The following is a 24,067-nucleotide window of genomic DNA, read 5'->3' on the forward strand; positions in this document are numbered from 1 at the left end:
TTATATGGCTGGTCCAGTTAAGTTTCTGGTCAATGGTGACCCCCGGGATGTTGATGGTGGGGGATTCGGCGATGGTAATGCCATTGAATGTCAAGGGGAGTTGGTTAGACTCTCTCTTGTTGGAGATGGTCATTGCCTGGCACTTGCCTGGCATGAATGTTACTTGCCACTTATCAGCCCAAGCCTGGATGTTGTCTAGGTCTTGCTGCATGCGGGCTCGGACTGCTTCATTATTTGAGGGGTTGCGAATGGAACTGAACACAGTGCAATCATCAGTGAACATCCCATTTCTGACCTTGTGATGGAGGAAAGATCATTGATGAAGCAGCTGAGGATGGTTGGGCCAAGGACACTGCCCTGAGGAACTCCTGCAGCGATGCCCTGGAGCTGAGATGATTGGCCTCCAACAACCACTACCAATTTCCTTTGTGCTAGGTATGACTCCAGCCACTAGAGTTTTCCTCCTGATTCCCATTGACTTCAATTTTACTAGGGCTCCTTGTTGCCACAATCGGTCAAATGCTGCCTTGATGTCAAGGGCAGTCACTCTCACCTCACTTCTGGAATTCAGCTCTTTTGTCCATGGTTGGACCAAGGCTGTAATGAGGTCTGGAGCCAAGTGGTCCTGGCGGAACCCAAACTGATCATCGGTGAGCAGGTTATTGGTGAGTAAGTGCTGCTTGATAGCACTGTTGACGACACCTTCCATCACTTTGCTGATGATTGAGAGTAGACCGATGGGGCAGAAATTGGCCGGATTGGATTTGTCCTGCTTTTTGTGGACAGGACATACCTGGGCAATTTTCCACATTGTCGGGTAGATGCCAGTATTGTAGCTGTATTGGAACAGCTTGGCTAGAGGTGTAGCTAGTTCTGGAGCACAAGACTTCAGCACTACAGCCGGGATGTTGTCGGGGCCCATAGCCTTTGCTGTATCCAGTGCATTCAGTCGTTTCTTGATATCACGTGGAGTGAATGGAATTGGCTGAAGACTGGCTTCTGTGATGGTGGGGATATCGGGAGGAGGCTGAGATGGATCATCCACTCGGCACTTCTGGCTGAAAATGGTTGCAAACGCTTCAGCCTTGTCTTTTGCACTCACGTGCTAGACTCTGCCATCGTTGAGGATGGGGATGTTTGCAGAGCCTCCTCCTCCCGTTAGTTGTTTAATTGTCCACCACCATTCACGACTGGATGTGGCAGGACTGCAGAGCTTTGATCTGATCCGTTGGTTGTTGAATCGCTTAGCTCTGTTTATAGCACGTTGCTTCCGCTGTTTAGCATGCATGTAGTCCTGAGTTGTAGCTTCACCAGGCTGGCACCTCATTTTTAGATCCGCCTGGTGCTGCTCCTGGCATGCTCTTCTACACTCCTCATTGAACCAGGGTTGATCCCCTGGCTTGTTGGTAATGCTAGAGTGAGGAATATGCCGGGCCATTAGGTTACAGATTGTGCTGGAATACAATTCTGCTGCTGCTGATGGCCCACAGTGCCTCATGGATGCTCAGTTTTAAGCTGCTAGATCTGTTCTGAATCTATCCCATTTAGCACGGTGGTAGTGCCACATAACACGTTGGATGGTGTCCTCAGTGCGAAGACGGGACTTCATCTCCACGAGGACTGTGCGGTGGTCACTCCTACCAATACTGTCATGGACAGATGCATTTGCGACAGGTGGATTGGTGAGGACGAGGTCAATTAAGTTTTTCCCTCACCACCTGCCGCAGGCCCAGTCTGGCAGCTATGTCCTTCAGGACTCGGCCAGTAGTGGTGCTACCGAGCCACTCTTGGTGATGGACATTGAAGTCCCCCACCCAGAGTACATTCTGTGCCCTTGCTACCCTCAGTGCTTCCTCCAAGTGGTGTTCAACATGGAGGAGGACTGATTCATCAGCTGAGAGAGGGCGGTAGGTGGTAATCAGCAGGAGGTTTCCTTGTCCATGTTTAACCTGATGCCATGAGATTTCATGGGGTCCGGAGTCAATATTGAGGACTCCCAGGGCCACTCCCTCCTGTCTGTATATCACTGTACCGCCACCTCTGGTGGGTCTGTCCTGCCGGTGGGACAAGTTATACCCAGGGATGGTGATGGAAGAGTCTGGGACGTTGGCTGAAAGGTATGATTCTGTGAGTATGGCTATGTCAGGCTGTTGCTTGACTAGTCTGTGGGACAGCTCTCCCAATTTTGGCACAAGTCCCCAGATGTTAGTGAGGAGGACTTCGCAGGGTCGACTGGGCTTGGTTTGCCTTTGTCGTGTCCGGTGCCTAGTGGTTTGATGCCGGGTGGTTTTATTCTTATGACTTTTTTAGCGAGATTGTACAACTGAGTGGCTTGCCAGGCCATTTCAGAGGGCAATTAAGAATCAACCACATTGCCGTGGGTCTGGAGTCACATATAGGCCAGACTGGGTAAGGACAGCAGGTTTCCTTCCCTAAAGGATGTTCGTGAAGCTGCCACCAGTGTCTGCTCATGCTCACTTGTGTGTGGTGACTCACCAGGTGCCAACCCAACTAACTGACTACTAGGACCCACCGTGGTGTGAGTATCTGTGCTGGTGGATGGCTCACTATGATGTAACGGTGCACCCTCGCAGGTCCTCTGAGGAATCGCCCTTTGCTGTCACTGCGTTTGTTGAAGGGCCTGTAAGAAAACAGAAAACAATGTTAAGCATCATCACAGATGTGTCATGTTGCGATGAACATACTGAGGTGTTCAACATGCCAATCATTGTTAACATCAATTCATGTTGTGTGTGATGAATGTTAAAGTTGCGTCAGCAGATGTTTGGGGGTTGCCAGCCTCGGTGCCTCTGATGGACAGGCACTCAAGGGTATGGCTGATCTCCAGCGCCGCCTCCTCTGCATCTGTAAGGACCACTACTTGTTGTGGCCCCCCTCTAGTCCTCGCTCTCTCACGTGCATTTTGCACTCTCTTCTCCTAGAAGGGGAGAAAGTACAGGCATATGAGTGAGTGATGGTGAAGTGGCCAACTGATGAATGCATTGCTTTGGGTGAGGCTGACCGTGAAAGAGGAGCATCAGAGGGTGAGTATGAGACAGAGCCATCGCATTGGAATAGGATTGGGGTAAGTGGTAGTGGTGGGGTCACAAATGGGGAGGTGAGGAAGTGCAGCTAAGTTGAGGATGAGCCTTAAGTGGGTGTGAAGAGTGATGTGATGGAGTAGTCTTGGCAGTGCACAATGAGTTTGTGGGGGTGGGGGGGTGGAATGGTGATGTGCACCACAGAATGCAGGAGAATCAGTGAGTGTACTCACTTTTGTTGACCTAGTTAGGTCATTGAAACGTTTCCTGCACTGGACCCAAGTGCGGGATATGTTGCTGCTGCTGGTGACCTCCTCTGCCACCTTGAGCCAGGCCGCCTTGTTGGCAGAGGCAGGGCGCTTCCTCCTGTCGGCCGGGTAAAATAGTTCCCTCCTCCTCCTCCTCACCCCGGCCAGTAGCAGCTGAAGTGAGGCATCGCTGAATCTTGGAGCAGCCTTGCCCCTGTACTGCTCCATTGGGTCTTCTGGCTCTTTGCTCCAGCAAAATCCATTGGAGCAATGGCCCTTTAAATCCAGACGCTCCAGCTGACGCCTGTCATGCAGATGCGTAGTTCGCCCACTGCGCAGCTTTCGGACGGCAAACCCGAAAACAAGGTTAATGGCCACCAATTAAGTTGCGATCGCATGGGGAAAGGTAACTTTTTATTCTTCATATTTGCCGCGTACCCATTAACCCCCCCACCCCCGCTGCCATCCTGATGCCCTTTTAAAATTGAGCCCCATAAGTGAGTTCAAGATATGATTGAGCCTCTTTCTGGGGAAAGAAGGGATTGGGGGATATGCTGAGATGGTGGGTAGGTGGGATTCATTCACCAAAAGCAGATAGGTTTGTTTGCCCAGATAGTCCTTCCCTGGTACTTAAAAACTCTGATGTTCACCCTCTAACAGGTACTAAAAAAACAGGGACACAAGGAACATTTTCAAAGACAGTTGTTGAATGATAGGCCATTTATGTCTGCTTCTGTCAGAGGCTGACTTTCTTTTGAAATTTATTAGCTTGTGACTCCGCTCTTCATTGTTTGTTTACAGCTGCAGTCAACCCATCGAGATTTGGGGACATCACAACCTACCACACCATTTTTCTGCTGACTATCCTTGGAGCCATGGCTCTTTTGGTTCTGGTTCTCCTGTGTTTGCTTCTCTATTACTGCAGGTAAACCTTTGTTGTTTTTTTGTTTGCTTTACAGTTAATGCATTATGTGTTTTCTTATCTTTTACCCCTTCACCCCTATTTTATCCCCTTCAAGAATCACTTGCTCCATGGATCCCAAACATCCAGGAGGGTAGGACATACTGGGCCATAAATGTCTCCATGACAATCGTTAGCCCTTCTGATTGGCCCTCAGGACCGTTAAGCTTAGGAACAAACCAATTTGAGGGTGAGAGGGGAAGCTGCTATCTTCTTCTCCCCCTCCCCCCCCCCCCCCCACTTCAATATGGAATACCCCGCCTCAGCTCAGGACTCTCGCTGAGAATCGAGCAAGTGCAACTGTCTGAGGCACGGCAACCCACCAAATGTGCAACCAGCCAACTGACTCAGGTTAAAGCTACAAGCAATAATTAACTTTGGGGGCCAAATGAAACTTTGTAGTCCTTGACTATTGAATTTCACAAGAGGCTACTTTATTGGTAACCATGTGAAGTTTGTTATTTTTTATGTCAAATTTCACTCCAATCTCTAGTTCCCAAAAGTGTGTTCCAATTTCTTGATTTACTGTGCTGTATACCTGGATAGTGCAGAGACTTGAGCAGGGTTTAATAATTCTGAGACTTGGTCCACATCATTTTATTTCTGGGCAACCAAATTTGATGAGTTGATAGTCCAACTACCAGTGGGGGAAAAAAAATCTATCAATAGCCATTGGGTTCACCTGGTAGGATTGGCACTCCCCATAAATTGTGTGTAAAGTTACTGCCACGTTTCCTACGTTATAACCTCATGTTGTGGGCTAAGTTAGCTGAAGCAACAATTGGGCTCAGCACCCCTGGGCCAGGGAGAGGGACAGGAGGAACACCCTGGATTCCTGCCTCAAATTGCTGTCTAGCAATCCGCTGTTGGAAAGTGTACACGTGAGGAGAGGTTTGGGTGTCCACAGTTGAATAGCCCGCTACTTACTGTCCAGGCTCATACATGAAGAATGACCATTTGAAGTACCACCATGCTCTCAGCACTCTTGTAATTATATTCCAGAAAGAGGGGAGGAGGGGATCAATTGGAACCAGAAGAATGGTGGGATGGAATTTCTGGGCTGGGCTGGGGGGAGGGGAGGGGGACATGACAGCAGCACAATTGGGGTGAGTGGGCCAGAATTTGGGACAGCATCCAATTCTTTTGTTAAATTCTGCCAGAAGTGGGGGTAAGCTGTCCTTGCCTTTGATCCCCCTTCTCAACCCTTCCTTTGGAAATGCACCAGAAGAAGCAGGACTGGTCAGATGTTTATCCCATCAGTTTGGCCTCCAGTGCTAAATCTGCCTGGATCATGCAGCACATGTGATACTTGCATCCTAGATCCAGATCCTGGTGGAAATGGGGCCCATAACTGTTTCAAATGCCAGATTCCATTGGGAAGTGGCAACTTTGAATTTGGATAGTTATAAAGTCTTTGGTCTGAAGGTCTGGCCTGATAACGCTGCCGCAAGGTGCCACTAATAATATTCCTGCATTACCCCCCCACCCCGGGCTGGGCAAGTTGCCCCAATAATGCCACAAACAATGTGGGCTCCCGTTCTCCCCATTCGGGATTTATTTCTTAAACCAACCCAAGTTAATCTTATATTCTTAATTCTGACTCTGAGTATGAAAGATGAAGAACTTATATAAACTAAATTTAAACAATGGCTACAGTAACCCATTTAAAACAAATGGTTTACCGTCAGCGTTACAATCAGAAGTCCTAGGCCATTTTGTATAAACCCAAAAACACGAGTCATTAAAAGCTAGCTGGCAGGTGCAAAAAGTGATCAGAAAGGTTAAAGGGATTTTATAAAAATTCATTCTCGGGATGTGGGCGTCGCTGGCAAGGCTGGCATTTATTCCCCATCCCTAGTTGCCCGGAGGTTTGATACAACTGAGTGGCTTGCTGGGCCACTTTACAGGGCAGTTAAGAGTCAACCACATTGGTATGGGGCTTGGAGTCACATATAGGCCAGACCGGGTAAGGACGGCAGGTTTCCTTCTCATCAGTGAACCAGTTGGGTTTTTACGACAATCTGACAGGTTCATGGTCACTTTTACTGATACTAGTTTTTTTTTATTTCAAGATTTTTTAAAAAACTGAATCCAAATTCTCCAATTGCCTGGTGTGATACGAACATACCAATTAAGATCGGCTCCTTGAGCCTGCTCTGCCATTTGATAAGATCATGGCTGATCTGATTGTGACCTCAACCCTACTTTCCCATCTACCTACTATAACCTTTGACTCCCTTGTTAATCAGGAATCTATCTAACTCAGCCTTAAAAATATTCAATGACCCTGCCTCCACCGCTCTCTGGGGAAGGGAGTTCTACAGACTCACGACCCTCTGAGAGAAAACATTTCTTCTCATCTCCGTCTTAAATGGGAGACCCCTTATTTTTAAACTGTGGCCCCTAGTTCTAGTCTGTCCCACAAGGGGAAACATCCCCTCAGCATCTACCCCTTCTAGTCCCCTCCCCTTATATGTTTCAATAAGATCACCTCTCATTCTTCTAAACTCCTTGTGAACTCATGTTCTCTGGATTATTAGTTCAGGCCTCTGATTGTTAGTCCAATAACATAACTACTACGCTACCGTACCCATAAACAAGAGGTCCAGAATATATAAGCAATGAAGTAGCACTGCATTTATGCAGAGCGCTGTTCAGACTCCATTTGGAATCCTGTGTTCAGTTTTAGACGTCCCACCTTAAGAAGAAAATACTGGTCATGGAGAAAGTCCAGCGATGATTTACCAGGTTGATACTTCGGAAGAAAGGTCTCGGGTATGATGAGAGACTAGGTAAACTTGGATTATATCTCCCTAGTGACGAGGTGGCTCCCTCGATGATCTGACTGATGGTTTCAAATAATGACTGGAATTGCCAGAGTAAATGGGGACTGACTCTTCCCTCTAGTAGGGGAATCCAGAACAAGGGGACAGAATCTTAAAATTCTAACTGAGCAAACCCAGAAAACATTTCTTCACACAGTGTTGTGAGAATGTACAAAGTTATTGCTGACCCCAATATCCCACTTCTTTCCCCGTATTCCTTAATACTTTTACTCCCCAAGTATTTATCTCCCTTTTAAACAACTCAATTAATTCTGCACCTATGGCCACTAGGTAAATACTTGGGGAGTAAAAGTATTAAGGAATATGGGGAAAGAGTGGGATATTGGGATTAAAGAAATACAGAGCAGATAAAGAGATAAAATGGCTAAGAAAATGGCAGATCAGACTCAAATGGCTAATCCTGCTCCTATTTTCCTAAATTCACTTAAGATTCAAGCTCTATCCATCCACCATTTTAAATTTCATAGATGTAAGATTTCACAATTAACATAAAAACTGTGGATCCATTAAGTATATGTTTCCTGAAAACATTTCATCTCTCTTGACTGCCTTTCTTCAAAAATCTCCTTTAAAACCAGCTTTCCTACTGCACTTTGGGTCTCCTCTCACTGCCCCATCCTGCCCTTTGTCTGAAATGTTCTTCTACACAAGGAGTACGATTTAAATATAGCTGCTATATATTGGATTCCAAGAGTATGATTGCATGGTGCTTTTTTTGCCACAGTAACAGCCAATGGATGGATAAACTTTGAGCTTAAAGTACATTTGTTACTGTTTCTTTAAGACTCCCGAGTAAATAGCCATCTTTAATTTGAGTATCTCCAACAGCTCTAAACTTTGACCTGTGCGGCCTGTAAATGAGGATGTGTAGCATAGTTTACAGCTATAGATAACTCGAGGTGATTTGTAATCTTGAAGGAAGACAGTCAAGTGAGATGAAGTGATCAAGAAATTGTATATACTGCTACTTGCTGGAATCATTTAAGAACTGTGACCTATCTCTTTTAGTTCACTAACAGCACATTAAAAGCAACGAGAGTTCTGCATCTCCTACTGAAGATTGCAAGCACTGAGCACCAGTAGATGGGGTTCAAAACCTGGAGTATTAAATCTCTATGCTGGTAACTCTGGTTCCACCTGCTGGTAGTTAGTGCTCACCAGACAGTGGAGGATTGAACAATAGGACTTGCCATCAAAACATAAGGGCGATTTTACTAATCCAAGCTGCTGGTAGAGAGCTTGTTTGCCAGTTTTGCATATTACAAAAGCGTGGGTGTGCTGCCCGCGATTTTTCAGTTGAGGGAGAATTATGGGCAGTGTGCCTGCAATTTCTCAGTAAGCACTGCCGCAGGTAGTTGGTAGCATGGATTAGTAAACTCGGCCCCAATTTATTGTCATTAGCAACCAGCCATTTTGCAGCTAAGAGTTTAAAGTGCATTGTGGGTTTGTGTCTAATCTTCGACACACTGAATTGGCAATTTCGTCCGTTTTGCTACGTGGAGGTGTCAAACAGAAGTTGGCCATTTGCCTCCAGAGAGTGAGGAAAAGAGAAAGAGCGAGTTACTCTGGACCATTCTTGTACGTCCCCGAATGGTGACATTGGCGGAGGCCTGGGAGAAGTCCTTACACTATCACCCATGGAAAAGGGAATAAAATCCTTTTCATTTAAAGTATATGATGATAGAGCCAAGGGTACAGCAGCCTCATAACAGAAAGTGTGATAAAATAATTGTTTTATAAATCAGGCTGTGCAGTGGGTTGGTAGCAGATAAGTGTTGATTTATATTACAGGCAATAATTGTATCATTTATCAGTGTTTATGATTGCGCTATTATTCCATGTTCTTCTGGGTATTTGAGTTAGATAGGTCTTAAAGGACAGTTCTACATTATTAGTACAGATCAGTGCTGTAGTAGGAGTATCTGAAGATCCCTTTGCCAATCTCTGCAACAGTGTATTTCAGGGTATAATGGACAAAGCGCTGTTTTTTTTGTATCAGTGCCCCACTGATGCATTTCTGTGTGTTGGCAGTCCTCAAAGTGGTGTTTGTCACAAAGCTCTGGTTCGTATTACTGATTACGCAGTCTCCGCCTCTCTCAGGAGATCACATGGCTCCTGGTGGGGTAGGGAATGTCTGTATTGTGACGCACGGGGCATCACAACTATATGGGACAGGCTAGATGGACCAGTTGGTCTTTTCCTCTCTGTCACTTTCTTATGTTCATATGCAGTTGCTTGTCTTGCGTTTCTAACACACCTTTAGTGTGCGGTGTCAGGGGCAAAGTAGCCAATTACAGCACAGTGAAACTAACAAACATGCTACAAGGACAGCTGAAGATTATTGACACACAAAAGTTATAACTTATGTCAGTGGTGAGTGTCAACTGTGGAGAACAGCGTAGCCGAGCCCAATCACATTCCCACCCCGAGGTTCAGCACTTTTCAGCAAAAGTCACTGGTTTGTGATCAGGAGAGGGGAAAACTGCTGTTTTGTTTCTCCCTCTCCCTCCCAGCCCCCCTCTCCCTCCCTAGCCCAGGGGGCTACGGTCTGTTGTCGTGCCCCAACTGCTCTCCTGGCTGAGATTGAGCAGTAAAGTTCAAAACAATCGGAAGTATGTTTTTAGTAATTTTTTTTGTATCACCTTATTAAGTTCTGAGTTTTAAATGTACTTTATGATCTGCAATTTGTTTGAAAGTCATTCCCTTGGCATGACCTTTTAAATGTAGAGTATGGTGATTTTAAGCTATTGGTATTTTTTATTAATAGAATTTTTGTTTAACAGGAGAAGATGCCTAAAACCACGCCAACAGCACCGAAAATTACAGATCTCTTCCACTTTAGACAGCTCCAAGAAGGACCAAGCAACCTCCATGTCTCACATCAATTTGATCAGTACCAGCCACTTGGAATCAGTGTCCTCCAATGGGGATATGGATGTCCACACACCCATACTGAAATCTGCCTTTAGTACTTCTCGAGAGTTTGAGAGCTCGCGAGAAGAGTTCTTCAAGCAGATTCCATATAGGGATTCAGGTCAAAAGATGAGGCACATCAGCAAGGCATCCACAGATACTTTGGCTCATCGAGGAAATTCCAAAGAAGACTACCATAGGACGGTGGAGAGCTTTCCATTGAAAGTTGCAAGGTCCATGGATGCTTCTGGAGAGCTGGAGCCACCTTTAATGGACGACTACAGACGGAGCTATAGTTCAATGGTTTCACAACAGCCGATGGATGATAAAGGCAGAGAAGTTCATGCCAGACGCATTTTGGCTGAAAGTAAACTATGTGCAAATGATCCGCCCTCGCCTCCACCATTGCCGCCACCTTTTGAATCACTTGTTGGCCACAAAATAGATAATAAGCCTTCAGAATACATGATGTCCCAGTCTGTTGATCACCTGGCCAGGCCTACAACATTGTCACAGCCAGGTCAGCTGATCTTCTGCGGTTCTATCGATCACATGAAGGACAATATGTACAGAAATGTAATGCCTACTTTAGTCATACCTGCCCATTATATGGGATTAACTTCCGATTATCCTTGCATGGACCAGTCAGCGGGCGTCCCAACAGAACAGTTGGAGATGAAGGGGGTTCAGATGGGAGTGCCCATGTCCCACCAGCATGGACCTCAGCAGTATCAACAACAGCAAATGCAACAACCGACCCCGCAATCAGATGATGGAGAAGGCAAAGGATGGGGTCCACATTCTTCATCTATGAGCGGTCCAATGGCAGTATTACTGAACGAGTCAGCAATGGCACAGATGAATGGAGAACTGCAAGCACTCACTGAAAAGAAGTTCTTGGAGCTAGGGGTAAAGCCCCAACATCCCAGAGCCTGGTTCGTATCATTAGATGGGCGTTCCAATGCTCACGTCCGGCACTCCTACATTGATCTACAGACGGGGGAAAGGATTGGAAGCAATGATGCTAGCTTAGATTCTGGTGTGGATGTGAATGAGACGAAGCCTGCCAAAAAGATGAAAGAAGACCGTGATAGACATGTTCCTGGAAATGTGGCCTACAGTAAGCTGGTTTATATGGATGATACTGAGCAGAGCAGCAGTGAAAGTAGAACAGCTGTCTGTTCCCCAGAGGACAACTCCCTCACCCCTTTGCTGGAAGAGACTTCTGAACACAGGGAAATAATCCACCGGCAAGATCGCAGCAGAGGTAACAGCATGAGAAGCAGCACTAGCGAGACCCGCAGAGATTCCACCACCAGCCCGGAAGAGGAGATGCAAGACCAGTCTGAAGGGGCAGACGACCAAGGTGAGAATAAAAAGAGTCCCTGGCAGAAACGAGAGGAGAGACCTCTGATGGTTTTTAACCTGAAGTGAACAGTGGACTTACTTTTCCAAGACCTTGAATAAAATCTTCACAAGTGTTTGAAAATGCATCAGCATCCCAACAGAAAATTTGAGCACAAACAAAAAAACGACTTGAAGTCTGAAGCAGCAATATCTGGTGGCCCAAAGACTTCCTCAAGAGAAAACCCTGACCGAGGAAGAGATGGAAGCAGCAAACTAGTTCTCCGAGAATTTGTGCATCTTTTTTTTGCAAACCTGAAAAAATCGTTGAGAGAAGAAACAATCCCAGTGACAAAACTGCATGTCCTCTGTAAGGGCAGTTGGAACATGCATTAGTGTTGTCTTTAGAACTTAATACTGAGTTTTTGTAAAAAAAAAAGTCGTGTGGTACCAACCCACACAATAAACTCAGTGACTGTTTTTCCTGAGGAAGATGAAAAGACTATATACAGGTTAGGTCCTTTTGTTACTTTAATTGGAACAACCCTACCAAATGAAGCATTTTCTTGCTTGAGGATCAGTAATTTTACATGTCATGACTTTTTTGAATAGGAGCTTTTTTGGAAGGTAGCTTTTATTTTCCTTTTTGTGTATTGTACTTTCCTTAACTTGACCCGAAACCAATCCCAGTAGCAGACCACATAGATCTGGTCCAGTACTCTCCAAGTGCCTTCTTTATGTCTAAGTTGTGCAAAAAGGAGGGAAAGCAACACTTTGTACTGATGTAAAGTGGCGGGTGATGATGAAGAGCCTAAAATTAGGAAGTCGGAATTTATACACAATTTGTAAGTGTGATGTTCAATATGTGCAGAGACAGCTAAAGAAACGTAGCCCAGTTACAATTTACCACTGTGATTTTTGCTAGACTGCAGCCAACCTGCCAGGTAGGAGAAATAATCACAGGTACAATTTATTCACATACTGTTTTATATTTAAATATACTAGTTGCGTCAAAATTGATTGTTCAATTAATATATGTAAAAGAAAATTGACTAGTAGCCTGGTGCCTATAGGGATTACCTGGCATATTAATAATGCATTTGTATAATTTCTTGTGTAAATCAGCTCATTTAGGTAATGACTTGTGTAGATTGCAACAAGAGTCTGAATAAAGTACCTGTCAAGCACATGATCTGTGCGCCTGTCACTAGGGATATATCTGGCCGTGAAACATGTAGGGTGGGCACAATTTATTAGAGCAATGGGCTGAATTTTCAGCCCTTCTGTCCGGTGGAAACGGGAAATAGCACCCCGAAAATAGTGGGCGACCACCTACGGCCCCGTTGCCGTGGCAGTGTTCACCGGGGCCTACCGCTGGGCGGCCCCGGAGTCTGGCGATAGGCCCATTTCAAATGAAAGTCTGGATCCTATGATGTCAACAGGAGCTCACCTGCCATTTTATGGACTGAGCTGCCTGGAGCGTGACCAGTATCAGCTGGTGGCCCGGTCGAAGAGGATCCCGAAGGTGAATTCTGATTTCTATTTGTGGGGCCGGGAGGAGCCAGACCTTCCTCCTTCGGCCCGGAGGCTGGTCAGGCCACTCTGGGGCGCTGAAACTCTGGCCACAGCCCTGCCATCCCAAGGTTAATTAGGTCTGGCCCTCAAAGTGGACCAGGCCTCTCTCCGCAAGTACCGGGCGAGCGGCTCTCGTGTTCCACCGGTCAGTCACTGGAAGTCCACTCGGGGCGGGGTGGGGGGGTTACACCCCAATGACTGTATGTAAGAGATTGCTCTTCCATTGTACTGTCAGTTCATGTCAAGTGAATAACTTTGCCATGAAACATTAATCGGTGGTCAGGAAATCAAAGTGAAATAAATGTTATTAAGAGGTGCTTTTATTACTGTTAACTCCCTGCAGTTTAATAGATAATATGAACAGTCACCTTACTGAAGGTGACTCTCTGTTCTGCGGTATAAACACAATAAAGTATTTAATTTGAGCCCTCCCAACAAGTATTCACTCAACGGGAATTTACAAACAGGAGTAAATACAATGGTTGGCTACAGAAAATGGTTTGACTTTTTTGGTTTCTTTTTATGGAACGAACATTTTTTTGTCAAGTGACTGGATGGTGCAATGCATTAACATACACTGCCTAACAGACTTAGGTTCAAAGCCCATCCCAGGCTGATGAGATGGAAGTCTCCTCTGTCCCCAACTGTAGACGCCTCACCTGAAATGAGTCCAGGAACTCTCTACCTGCAGCTTGAAAAATGCTGCCTCACAGCACAGAACTCATTGGAATTGGACCCAAATTGGAAATCCCATTGAAAGGCCATAAAGAAGTGACTTGTGTGGAAAATGGAAATTGTCAGAGAGTTAAGGCCCATTGTTGGGACCAAATAAGGAACCTTTACTCTGTACCTGACCTTGCTCTATTTGACCTGGGTGGGGAGAGCGGTGCAAATAATGGTGGAGTATTCCAATTATCATCCCTGATGATCCTTATGTTGATGATTTTTTTAAAAATTAGAAGAAAAAGAATTGTCAGGCATTGCATGAATTCTGAAATGGAATCAATCCTTTTAGAGTATCTGGTTTAAAAAATATCATGGCACTGTATTGGAAAGATACGTACAGATTACTGGCCTCGTTTATGAAATATTCACTAATTTGCATCCAGCAAAAGTTTTAAATATTTCTATTGAAAAGAACTTTCATAAATCTACACTCCCACTATTGGATGGGAGCAGACACACATCCATACCCAATCCTGACTGACTTTTACTGTGTTCTCTGTTGAGTGGAAGAATTACAACCAGCTTAGAATGCCAACCTGTAAACATCCCATTGCCTGTGTGATCCAAGGTAAATCGAGCCTGTTCTTCTTGCAATATGGAAACTCATTGATAAAAGTATAAAAAGATGAAGACTGGAATTTAAATGTTGCATTCAGATAATCAGTGATCATCACATACCCAGTCCCAATATTGATCATACCTCTGGACTAATCACATCTCCAGGGAAACTAGTTCATTTTTAAAAGGAACTTATGTAAATAAAACCAAAAAAAAAGTTGGATTTCATAGAATCATACAGCACAGGAGGCCATTTGGCCCATCGTGCCTGTGCCGGCTCTTTGCAAGAGCTATGACGTAGAACGAGTCCAAACTGCTTTTTAATTTGTATCCAACGGGTTTTAAGTTGAAGCCCAACCAACATTACTGCTCCCCCTCTTCTGCCGACTTTATAAACATACGAAAAATGACTGACAGGAAAAGATCTAGGTCCATCCAGCCTGTTCCACACAGTTGTGATGCCCTCCCACCTGGAGCCATGTAATCTCCTGGGATTCCAGCAAAGTAACGTGAAGCAGAAAAGGGGGAGCGGCAATTCAGGTTGGGCTCCGAGTCAAATCGGTTTATATCAGGATCTGATCAAGAAAAGGAAATTTGCTGAAACTAAATTCGGGAAAGTCGGCATTTTATATGGTGTAACTTGATTTTAATTAACCTTACGTCTCTTTACAGGTGGGTTTAATAATCTACCAGATAAGACTAGTACTATTTTATTTTTTATATTCCACATCTTTTATCCAATAATTTTTATATCTTTTTTACCTTAATTATCCTTCCTAGATCTCTGATGGGCCATAGAGCAGCAGGGAAGTGGTGCCATCTATTTCTGTCCTGGGCTCTCTTTGAGCACTTCCGTTGCATTGAGATTATCATTATTTTCATCACTCAAGATTATTTGCCGCTTAACACATGATCACAGACAATATTTGATCAGTGACAAAACACTGACCAGCAGTGAGAGTAGGAGCATCTTTGCGAGGCAATGCTCGTGGCATAGAAATCTGATAAACACGAGTATAGCTTGTGGAATCAGCTCTTTAGTTTTAGAGCTGTAATTCAGACCTGTACACTCCCATCTAGAGTGGAGCTTTGTAAAATCAGGCCGTAATAACCTAGAGTAGACCAAAAGTATTTTATGGAATGTATTTTTTTTAATCTGTTAAAAAGCCTGTTAATTAAGGAGTCCACCTTTCCTGTTAATGCACATATTAAACTATGTAATTTTAGGCTCAAGACAAGAACTACTTTAAGGATTATTGGTATTGTAATTGTGGACTTGTTCCTTTTTAAAACTGATAGACAGTTGTCTTGTGCCATCAGTTCACATCTCCTTTGGAGAGTTCATGTCATTGAGTTGTTTCAGATGCTACGCCACAAGTGAGGTAAGATGAACGACCTGGAGTGTTTTTGCTGGACGTACTGTAAGTGTGGCTACATTTTAAACTGATTATTAGTGCTAGTGACTCGGTGTCTTTTGTTTGACTCTTGGCCACGTTTTTTTTTTAACGAGGTGGTCTTAAACGGAGATGTGTGCTTGGTATCCAGTTTGCTCTGATCTTTTCAAAGAAAACATGGTCAAAATTCTGTGCAATCTTTTTTGCTTGTTCCTAAAGTAAAGTTGTTAATACAAAAGCTTATTAAAAACATTGAGAAATGATTCCAGCTTCTCTGCATTATTGAATGAATCTTCTAACTGGTGTTAAAATTCCATGTGTTGCAAAATCGTGTTTATAAATCACAATATAATATCTAAATTTCTGGGGCCGATTTGCCCCTGGAACGTCATTGTTTAGCCTCACAAGTAAAGAATGACCATTTGCCTACGGGTAACCGACATCCCTGGAACTATACCAATGCAGGAGAGGAAGGGTTAAATAGGAGCGGGGAGAGCTTTTTTCTAGTTGTCCTTTAGATTAAAAAGTTCTATATCTTCTAAGGGGAATTTTTATATGAAACCGTGACTCGTTCAGTCATTCCCCTCCCTCTGCTGCCATACATTTGTGAATCAATATTAATTTTTCATAAATCTAATTGTTCTAATGAAGCAGCTGAAACATTATCTTCCTGCCTCACTCATTTCTCCTCTGTCTACCTTAGGCTAGACCTGTCATTCTCAGGGGAAAATAACTGAGGCAAGGTCTTTCCGGGGAGTCAAGTGATCATGTCCTACTCGCATCCTCTATGGCTGGTCAGTTCTTTGATTAAAGCTAGGCCTGCAGCATAGATTATGTTTAAACAGTAAAGGAAATGATAATCAAAATTAAATAATAAAATCCAAGTGTGTTAAAACAGTGAGGAAGGAGTAGGAGAGCTATAGTGTGGATGATAAATTGCACTCAATGAACACGGAAGGCCATACTGAGGGTAAGTAATCTTCCCTTCTCTCATTTATTTATCCTGCACCAGGATTATGCCACAGTTGAACAAAAAACTGAGGACTATGATTTAAAGATCATCTTTTAAAAGACTTGAGTATAGTTTTTGAATGGTAAATCCAGACGTTAGTATTCGGCTAAGATGTGAGGATCGCTTATTAGCTGGCTTACAAATAGAATTGTGTGACTCATTTGCTGTCACTCGAAGAGATGGCTTGAGGAAAATAAATTACATTGAAAAAATGAGGAGGACTACACCAAAGACATGTGATTGGCTTCATATGAATAGAGGAGCTAGTTATTTAACAAGTTGAACTAGAAAAGAGCAGCTGATCCTAATCAGCTGAAGTGGAGTGTCCCACATATGCATAATTTTCCATTGCCTCATGTTGTACTGGCTGCTCTGTGACCTCTTTTCCCATTCTTTTGATTACACCACTCCTAGTAAAAATGTTGCTCCCTTGGGCAACTCATCACTATTTTTCTCTGTCCTTTTTTAAAAAAAATAGGGAGCCCTATTCCAAATTACCAGTAAGCTACTCTTGAAGTTCCCAAGTGGCCCTGTGCAGGTCTGCTGGCTAGAAAGATTCCTCCATAAATCATGTATAAGGGAATAATTTTTTTTGTTGTAGTACAAATGGGAAGTACAATATGAAGTCAAACCCTTCATGTAAAAGAACACTACCTAGCCCTTAAAACCCAGAACCTGTTTTTTTCCTGGTTTGAATTTTGTGCTCCTAAGTTTGGTCATCACTGTCCTGAACACTGTTGCCTCACTGGTGTATAAAATGGGAATCTTAACACATCAGTAATTGAAAATGTTTGCAAAGTCATAGAAACATGGATTTTACTTGTTATACACACAGCCCCCATGTAGCTTGTGAAGACAAAGTTTGGACACCCCTACTGTAGTGCAGTTGCTCAAGAAACTGATTGCCTGCTGCAGAGGAATACATCTATCTATGCCTGCTAAGGAAATGTAGAGAACAAGCTGATTTGGGGGATGGTGAAGGGCAAAGGGATTGGGCAGAAAGAGCTGGAGTTCCTCCAAGCTATATCATCTGGGAAGTTAAGCAATTTTTTCCCCCTCATTCCCATTGTTTCATTAAAATCTAGCTGCATTTTGTGCTCAAGGTGAGGGATATTAGTGATGGAGAATGGACTAGTTTCTATTTCAGCCACCCAACGTCAACATTAAGTACTTTCAAGTCAGGTAATAAGCTTCAGAGTAAAGCTCCCTTCATGCTGCTCCCCAACCAAACTACAGCAGTGTTGCACTTTTTCCATTTCCCACACCAACCAGCCTTTGGCCTATTCTTAGCAACAGTGCCACCTAGTGCTGAGTTACAGGCAGTTTGATGCTGTGCACCCATGTCCACTAGGAACTAGATTGAGACCACTCAAACTCACAGAACTTTTGCAGCCAGTAAACAGAAGAGATGTTTGATAGATCCCAAAAGTGAAAGGCCAGTGTCTAACCTACTACAGCACTCAGTTCCCCCCAAGAATCTCTGGAATTCTCAGGCAGCACGCCCACGAAATAAGGGATCATTCCTGTGCACCTGGCGAATGAGCACTTTGAGAGGATTGTGCACATTTTGTCTCGGACTCATGTACTTGCCCTAGTTGGCACTAGAGTGTTTGTTATTTAATGACTCCTCTGTAGCTACCATTTCAGTTTCATCTCCCCCAGTACAGGTCAGCAGTAACAAGTTTGAGGGGAGTGGTCTAACATTCTCAGTGAAAGGGGGCTAGTTCAGATTGGTGATTCTTGCCTAGAAGTGTCCTTTTTCCTAAATAATGTGGGACAGTAACTCCTTCCAGCTGCCTGGTTTACCATTTAGGCATTGCTTAGTCATCAGCAGTTGTGAATAGCTAGTTTTGTTTTGCACCATATTTAACGCCTCTAAGAGAAGTAGTTAACATGTTGCTCCAAGTGTGGACACACTTAAGCAGCATGTTATATAGATCAGTGCTGATAAAACACAGGGTCTGAGGGTGGAGAAAAATAGACAGGCTTGCTTGCAGTCTTATTGCTGCTTTGACAGCATGACAACCACCATTAGAGTTTACTCCTGATAATTCAAAGTCAATTTCAAGGTGAGGAAATTGGAATTATCCAATGATTTGAATTAAGCAACATAAATAACAAAGTAGGAATTTAGTGATTTAAAAAAAAAACTGAATTGAGCACAATGTAAATCAAAAGAGCACTTCTGTCATTTTTCAGGCTACAAAACAGGCTGGCAGCATATATGATTTCCCCCCCCACCTTTTTTTTAATGCAGGTCCTAGCAGAAGTGGAATAATCTCCATGTTCTAGGAGGTACAACAAATCAGTACCCACCCCAACCTCTTAGGTTTGAAGTCTTGGGAGAGAGAGAAAATGCAAGCTGACCTGTTTGGAATGGACTAGAATTAAAATGTAAAAATTAAGGACAATTTAATTTGATATAACCCTCATTTCTGGAGTCTGAAACCTTGGCACAACCCCAATAGTGCAAGACAAGTAGAGAACACATGTTTTTAAGCTAGTGTAAAGGAACTGGCACAATGGCCTTTCTAGGATGTAGCAATAGGAGAACATATGCATACTCACCTATCTACAGCCTGAGGACAACCTTTTATATGCAGTGTACACCATTCACAGGGTGCACTGCAGCAACTCGCCAAGGCTTTTTCCGACAGCATCTCCCAAACCCGCGACCTCGGCCACCTAGAAGGACCAGGGCAGCAGGCACATGGGAACAACACCATCTGCACGTTCCCCTCCAAGTCACACACCATCCCGACTTGGAAATATATTGCTGTTGTTTCTTAGTCGCTGGGTCAAAATCCTGGAACTCCCTTCCTAACAGCACTGTGGGAGAACCTTCACCACACAGACTGCAGTGGTTCAAGGAGGCAGCTCACCACCACCTTCTCGAGGGCAATTAGGGATGGCCTCGCCAGCGACACCCACATCCCATGAACGAATAAAACAATGCATGCTACTCAGTTTCCTTAGAACCAAACTGCTTTACACCAATGGTGTGTAGAGGATGCTGGAGGAATACAAGACCCCAATCTCACTGGAGTGAGAAATTTGTTTAAATAAATACTCAAAAACAATATTTCAAATGAAGTCTTTTTTTTTAATAGCTGAAATATAAAAAAACACACAGGAAAACTGCACAGCACGAGCGATTTGATTTGCATCATGTAGATGCAAGAACTCCCTTTCCAATGTCAAAGCAGTAATATAGTGCCACCCTGTTCAGTATCCACTGAGCATGCTCAGTTACTCTCAGGCTGTGGTCAAACCACAATGGTTGACTGACTGTCTAATAAGAGGATAACACACTGAAGTGGTTTTAAACAGCCACCACAGTGGAGTAAGTCTTCATAATGAGATGCATTGTGTAACAGACACAAGGATTACAAACTGCAAAACTTATTTAAAACTCTCAGTCCAAACAATATGAGCTACAATAGAAATTTATGCTGAGTGGAAACTGCAGTCTCAGATTGAATTTTCTACATTACTCAAAACAAATTGCCCAAATATTTGCTGGAGCTATCCTCGCACACACAAATTTCCTATTAGGAGTGTTTAGAAAGAATCAATTAGAAACTAATGATCAAATATACAGTCAACTAGGTCAGCAGTTTGACCTTACGTAGAAATAAGCAGGACTGTGCAAGGCTAGATTTTTAGGTCCGTATATTCATGATAACAGTAAATTATAATAAAGATTCACATTCTATTACAAGTGAAATGAGATCAGATAGTCCTCCAGTGAATAAAACAAAAAGTTTGGGGAGATTACAGGTAAAAGACTGTTTTAGTCATCAGCATTAATACTTTCACCTCACTGAAGCTGCTGTAAGCCTCTTGCTAATTCTGCAAGCTACCAATGCCCTTCAAAAGGAATCTATTGGCTCCCTCCAATCTTTAAACAGCACTGGCCTGGTATAGAAAACTAGTACAATTAATATTAAAAAAAAGGAATGGATACACCAGAACTGAATTTAAGTTAAAGATAGATGTGAACACATCAAATCCCAGCAAAATTGTTAGAAAAATGTCTTAACTATTAAAAATCAGAACTCTTTGACAAACACCAAAGAACATAGTAAGCATTTTGATATTCTGTCCAGATGAATTAGTACTTATAAAATTTTACCCATAGTTTCAATTATCTCAAAGCTTGTACCATCTTAAGAGTGATTCTAAAATTGATCTGTTGTGTCTTGTCTCTTTTTTTAAAAAAAAGTGTTACTGTAGGAGGTTGGTTTGAAGCCCAGTATGGAGTAGTGCTGCTTAGGTGTGCCTAAAGAGATCAGATCATTGCCTGGTCCACAGAATTACACATTCAGCTAGTGTCAGGCTCCAACATCCAAATTTAGCAAGATGCACATCCACAGATAAAGAATGTTTGGGGGGAGGGGGAGAAGAGAGGAGAGCGCACACATCAGGGCCATTCTATTTGGCAGGGGTGTGTCATAACCCAAGCCAAAACACTGGAGGAAGAGGGAAGACATTTCTCTTCCCCCACCCCCCCCCAACCAGTGGTTACACCTTTGTATTTAACTAGGTACTGGATCATCAAGGTTCGCCATCATTTTCAATTGTCCTTCAGTGTTTCTGTTGCATGGGACAGTCATGAGCATTACCCTGAGAAACATACTCCGTGCACACTGAATAAAAGGGCTTACAGCAGAATTGAAGGACTGATTTGGATGATTTGCAGACAAGAGATAGGTTCTCTATCTCAGTAAATATCTAGCATGTTTGAATGAAACCAATCTGCATTTGGGTTGCTAATTTATTTTAATGGATTGTCTGCCTATCTTCTTTACATTGAGATGGTTAATAATCCTGCAAGTTTCCATTTTGTAGGAGACCCAAACAGCTGGGTTTCAATGAGGTGCAATTTTAAACTTTCGACATCCATGTAATGCACAAAAACAAAACCAACAGTTTACAGAAGAGGTCCCAAAAAAATAATTTTATAGTAAACTCCTTTGACAGAGGGTTAAAATCTTGCAAGAAAAATATCCAAGAAACTTAACAATCCAGATTTTTCTATCCCAGAGTTGTTCTTTACAATCTTAAGAACTTGCTTTATGCTGTACAGTATACTCGACTAGAAGATTCACTAGCAAAAAAAGTTACTCAAATGTTTCCTTTTGTACAATTCCCAAGTTTTCAAACAGTAGGGTTTTGTTTTAGTGCATTACACAGCTCGAGTACACTGGGGGCACAAGCACATCACAGAGTGTTGAAGGCCTTTTTGTGCTTTGGAAAGAACACATCCCAACTCAGCCGCGGCCGTTTCACACATGCTCCAGCTGCTCCATCACAGGTGTAGCCATTCGGACAACAGTGCAGCTTATCATCACAGCAAGTAGCCTGCAATAAGGAATTAAAATGTTACAACAATTAATAACTGTATAACATTTGATAAGGATTAGGGGTAGGTTCACACCGATTTGGAATCTTCGTTAAAATGCACAATTAATTCTTGGTTTCACTTAAGCTCAGATCCTTTTGATGCTCAACGCTGGAGCTGCTACTCTGCAGTTGAGAATCGGACAATGTGGAAAGCCACTTGTCTGCATGGCCAGGATCAAAACCAACCCGTTGAACAAAATAAACATTTTACATCTGTTTTAGCATTCCACTCCATTTTGTGCAGAAAGAGCTGCCTTATGCTGAACACAAGAAACAGTTATCATAGAAAGTTACGGCACAGAAGGAGGCCATTCACCCCTTCGTGTCCGTGCCAGCCGAAAAAGAACTATCCAGCTTAATCCCATTTTCCAGTACTTGGTCCGTGGCTCTGTAGGTTACAGCACTTCAAGTGCTCATGCAAGTACTTTTTAAAATGAGTTGAGGGTTTCTACCTTTACCACCCTTTCAGGCATTGAGTTCCAGACCCCCCCCACCCTCTGAGTGAAAACATTTCTCCTCAGCTCCCCTCTAATCCTTCTACCAATTACTTTAAATCTACGCCCCCTGGTCACTAACCCCTCTGCTAAGGGAAATAGGTCCTCCCTATCCACAATATCTAGTCCCAACATAATTTTTTTGGTTTCTTGGATTTATTGGCATCTAAATGTGTAAAGTGCCTGTTGGGCATTCACGAGCCTCAAGTTTGGTAAAATAAAAGTCCTTAAACTGACCAAATTAGGCATTTTTACACTTCGAACTGTTCAGTTCTATTTTACAATTATATGAAGTTGATGCATTTTACAGGTTCACTTTTATGCATTAGGGACAGAGTGTAGCAGAATTTATTTTCATCCCATTGACTCCCATTTCTATATCTCAAGACCCAGATTTATGTTTAGAACACATTGTAACATTTTTTAAAAATTATTTGTTCATAGGACGAGTGATGCTGGCAAGGCCACATTTAATACCCATCTCAAGCTGCCGAAGTGAACGGCCTACAGTATATAATAGTGTGATTGCTTATTTAAAACCCTCCCTCCGAATTCTTTTCTACGCGATTACCTGCAAGGTTGCTCTGTGCTGAATGATATTAGGCATGCTTGAGCTGATGTTAGACTTCAAAAAGGTATATTCACTTATGCGCCCCAACCTTATATTAGCCCTGGTCACATCAGGGGTGTGCCAATCTGGACAACTGGCCTCTATGACTTGAAGCCATGGCCTCTGCTTTATGGAGTGAGCACTTTTGCTCCTATGATGCTGAAGTCCAGTCACCTTTAGTTAGAACTTTTTGTGAGAAAGGCCCTGCAACTCATTTGGTAACAGTTTGAGGGGCTGAATGGCCTACTCCTGTTCCTATGTAATGGTTCAATGACCCAGACAATTCCGCAAATACATAAATGCTTTCATGAGCCATAGACATTTTAAATAGATTTTTACATTTTTTCTCCCTGAAAGGATATTTTCAGCAGAAATGAATAGCTCGTGAGCCAGAACTGAAGAAGCTAGGTCAGTATTACTTCTCCACCTTAGTGAAAAATCATCTTTTATGTTACAGATCTGACCTACAAACTTCAAAGTAGGGAAAAGTAGAGGAACTCTGCAACTATTGCTCCTCAACCTAGCCAGCTTTGCGGTGATGTTTAATACATAGTATGGTCACTTAGCCATGATTTGCTTATCGTACTGTATTATAAAGAAGTAAACTCAGGATCTTATGGTGTAATATTACACAAAAGCAATCAAACCAAAATAGGGTTGAGAGTGAAGAAATTGCAAAGCATTAACAAAGAATCTTGGTGCACAGTTTAAAGATTCCCAGTCTCACATTCAACACTGGGTCCTAGCACTGACCAATGCCATTTAATGCAGCTCTGACTCATACTGCTAGGGCTTAGTTGACATGGGATATTTAAAAATCATTTGCAAGGGATAATGTCCCATGTACTTTGTTACAAGAGATATTTGGACCTTGCTGAAATGTAACAATGCACCACCAACTTTGTATAACCAAGTTTAGACACCTGTTTATCCCTCCCC

General features: G+C 43.2%; 2 protein-coding genes across 5 annotated transcripts in view; one reads left to right on the forward strand and one right to left on the reverse strand.

Moving 5' to 3' along the window:
• fam171a2a (family with sequence similarity 171 member A2a) overlaps positions 1–15,869 on the forward strand; it is a 245,437-nt gene extending 229,568 nt beyond the window's left edge. Inside the window, exons 7-8 of the mRNA XM_067969055.1 lie at positions 4,091–4,214; positions 9,880–15,869. Coding sequence (XP_067825156.1) covers positions 4,091–4,214; positions 9,880–11,443 — 1,688 coding nt within the window. The 3' untranslated portion in view covers positions 11,444–15,869. The remainder of the gene's footprint in view (positions 1–4,090; positions 4,215–9,879) is intronic.
• Positions 15,870–19,700: 3,831 nt separating this feature from the next.
• LOC137299996 (progranulin-like) overlaps positions 19,701–24,067 on the reverse strand; it is a 73,362-nt gene continuing 68,995 nt past the window's right edge. For all 4 annotated transcript variants that reach the window (XM_067969057.1, XM_067969059.1, XM_067969056.1 and 1 more), the window contains exon 16: positions 19,701–21,982. In XM_067969057.1, the coding sequence (XP_067825158.1) occupies positions 21,842–21,982 (141 nt within the window). In that variant the 3' untranslated portion in view covers positions 19,701–21,841. The remainder of the gene's footprint in view (positions 21,983–24,067) is intronic.

The sequence above is a fragment of the Heptranchias perlo genome, chromosome 30 (genome assembly GCF_035084215.1).
Source record: "Heptranchias perlo isolate sHepPer1 chromosome 30, sHepPer1.hap1, whole genome shotgun sequence".
Classification (NCBI taxonomy): Eukaryota; Metazoa; Chordata; class Chondrichthyes; order Hexanchiformes; family Hexanchidae; genus Heptranchias; species Heptranchias perlo.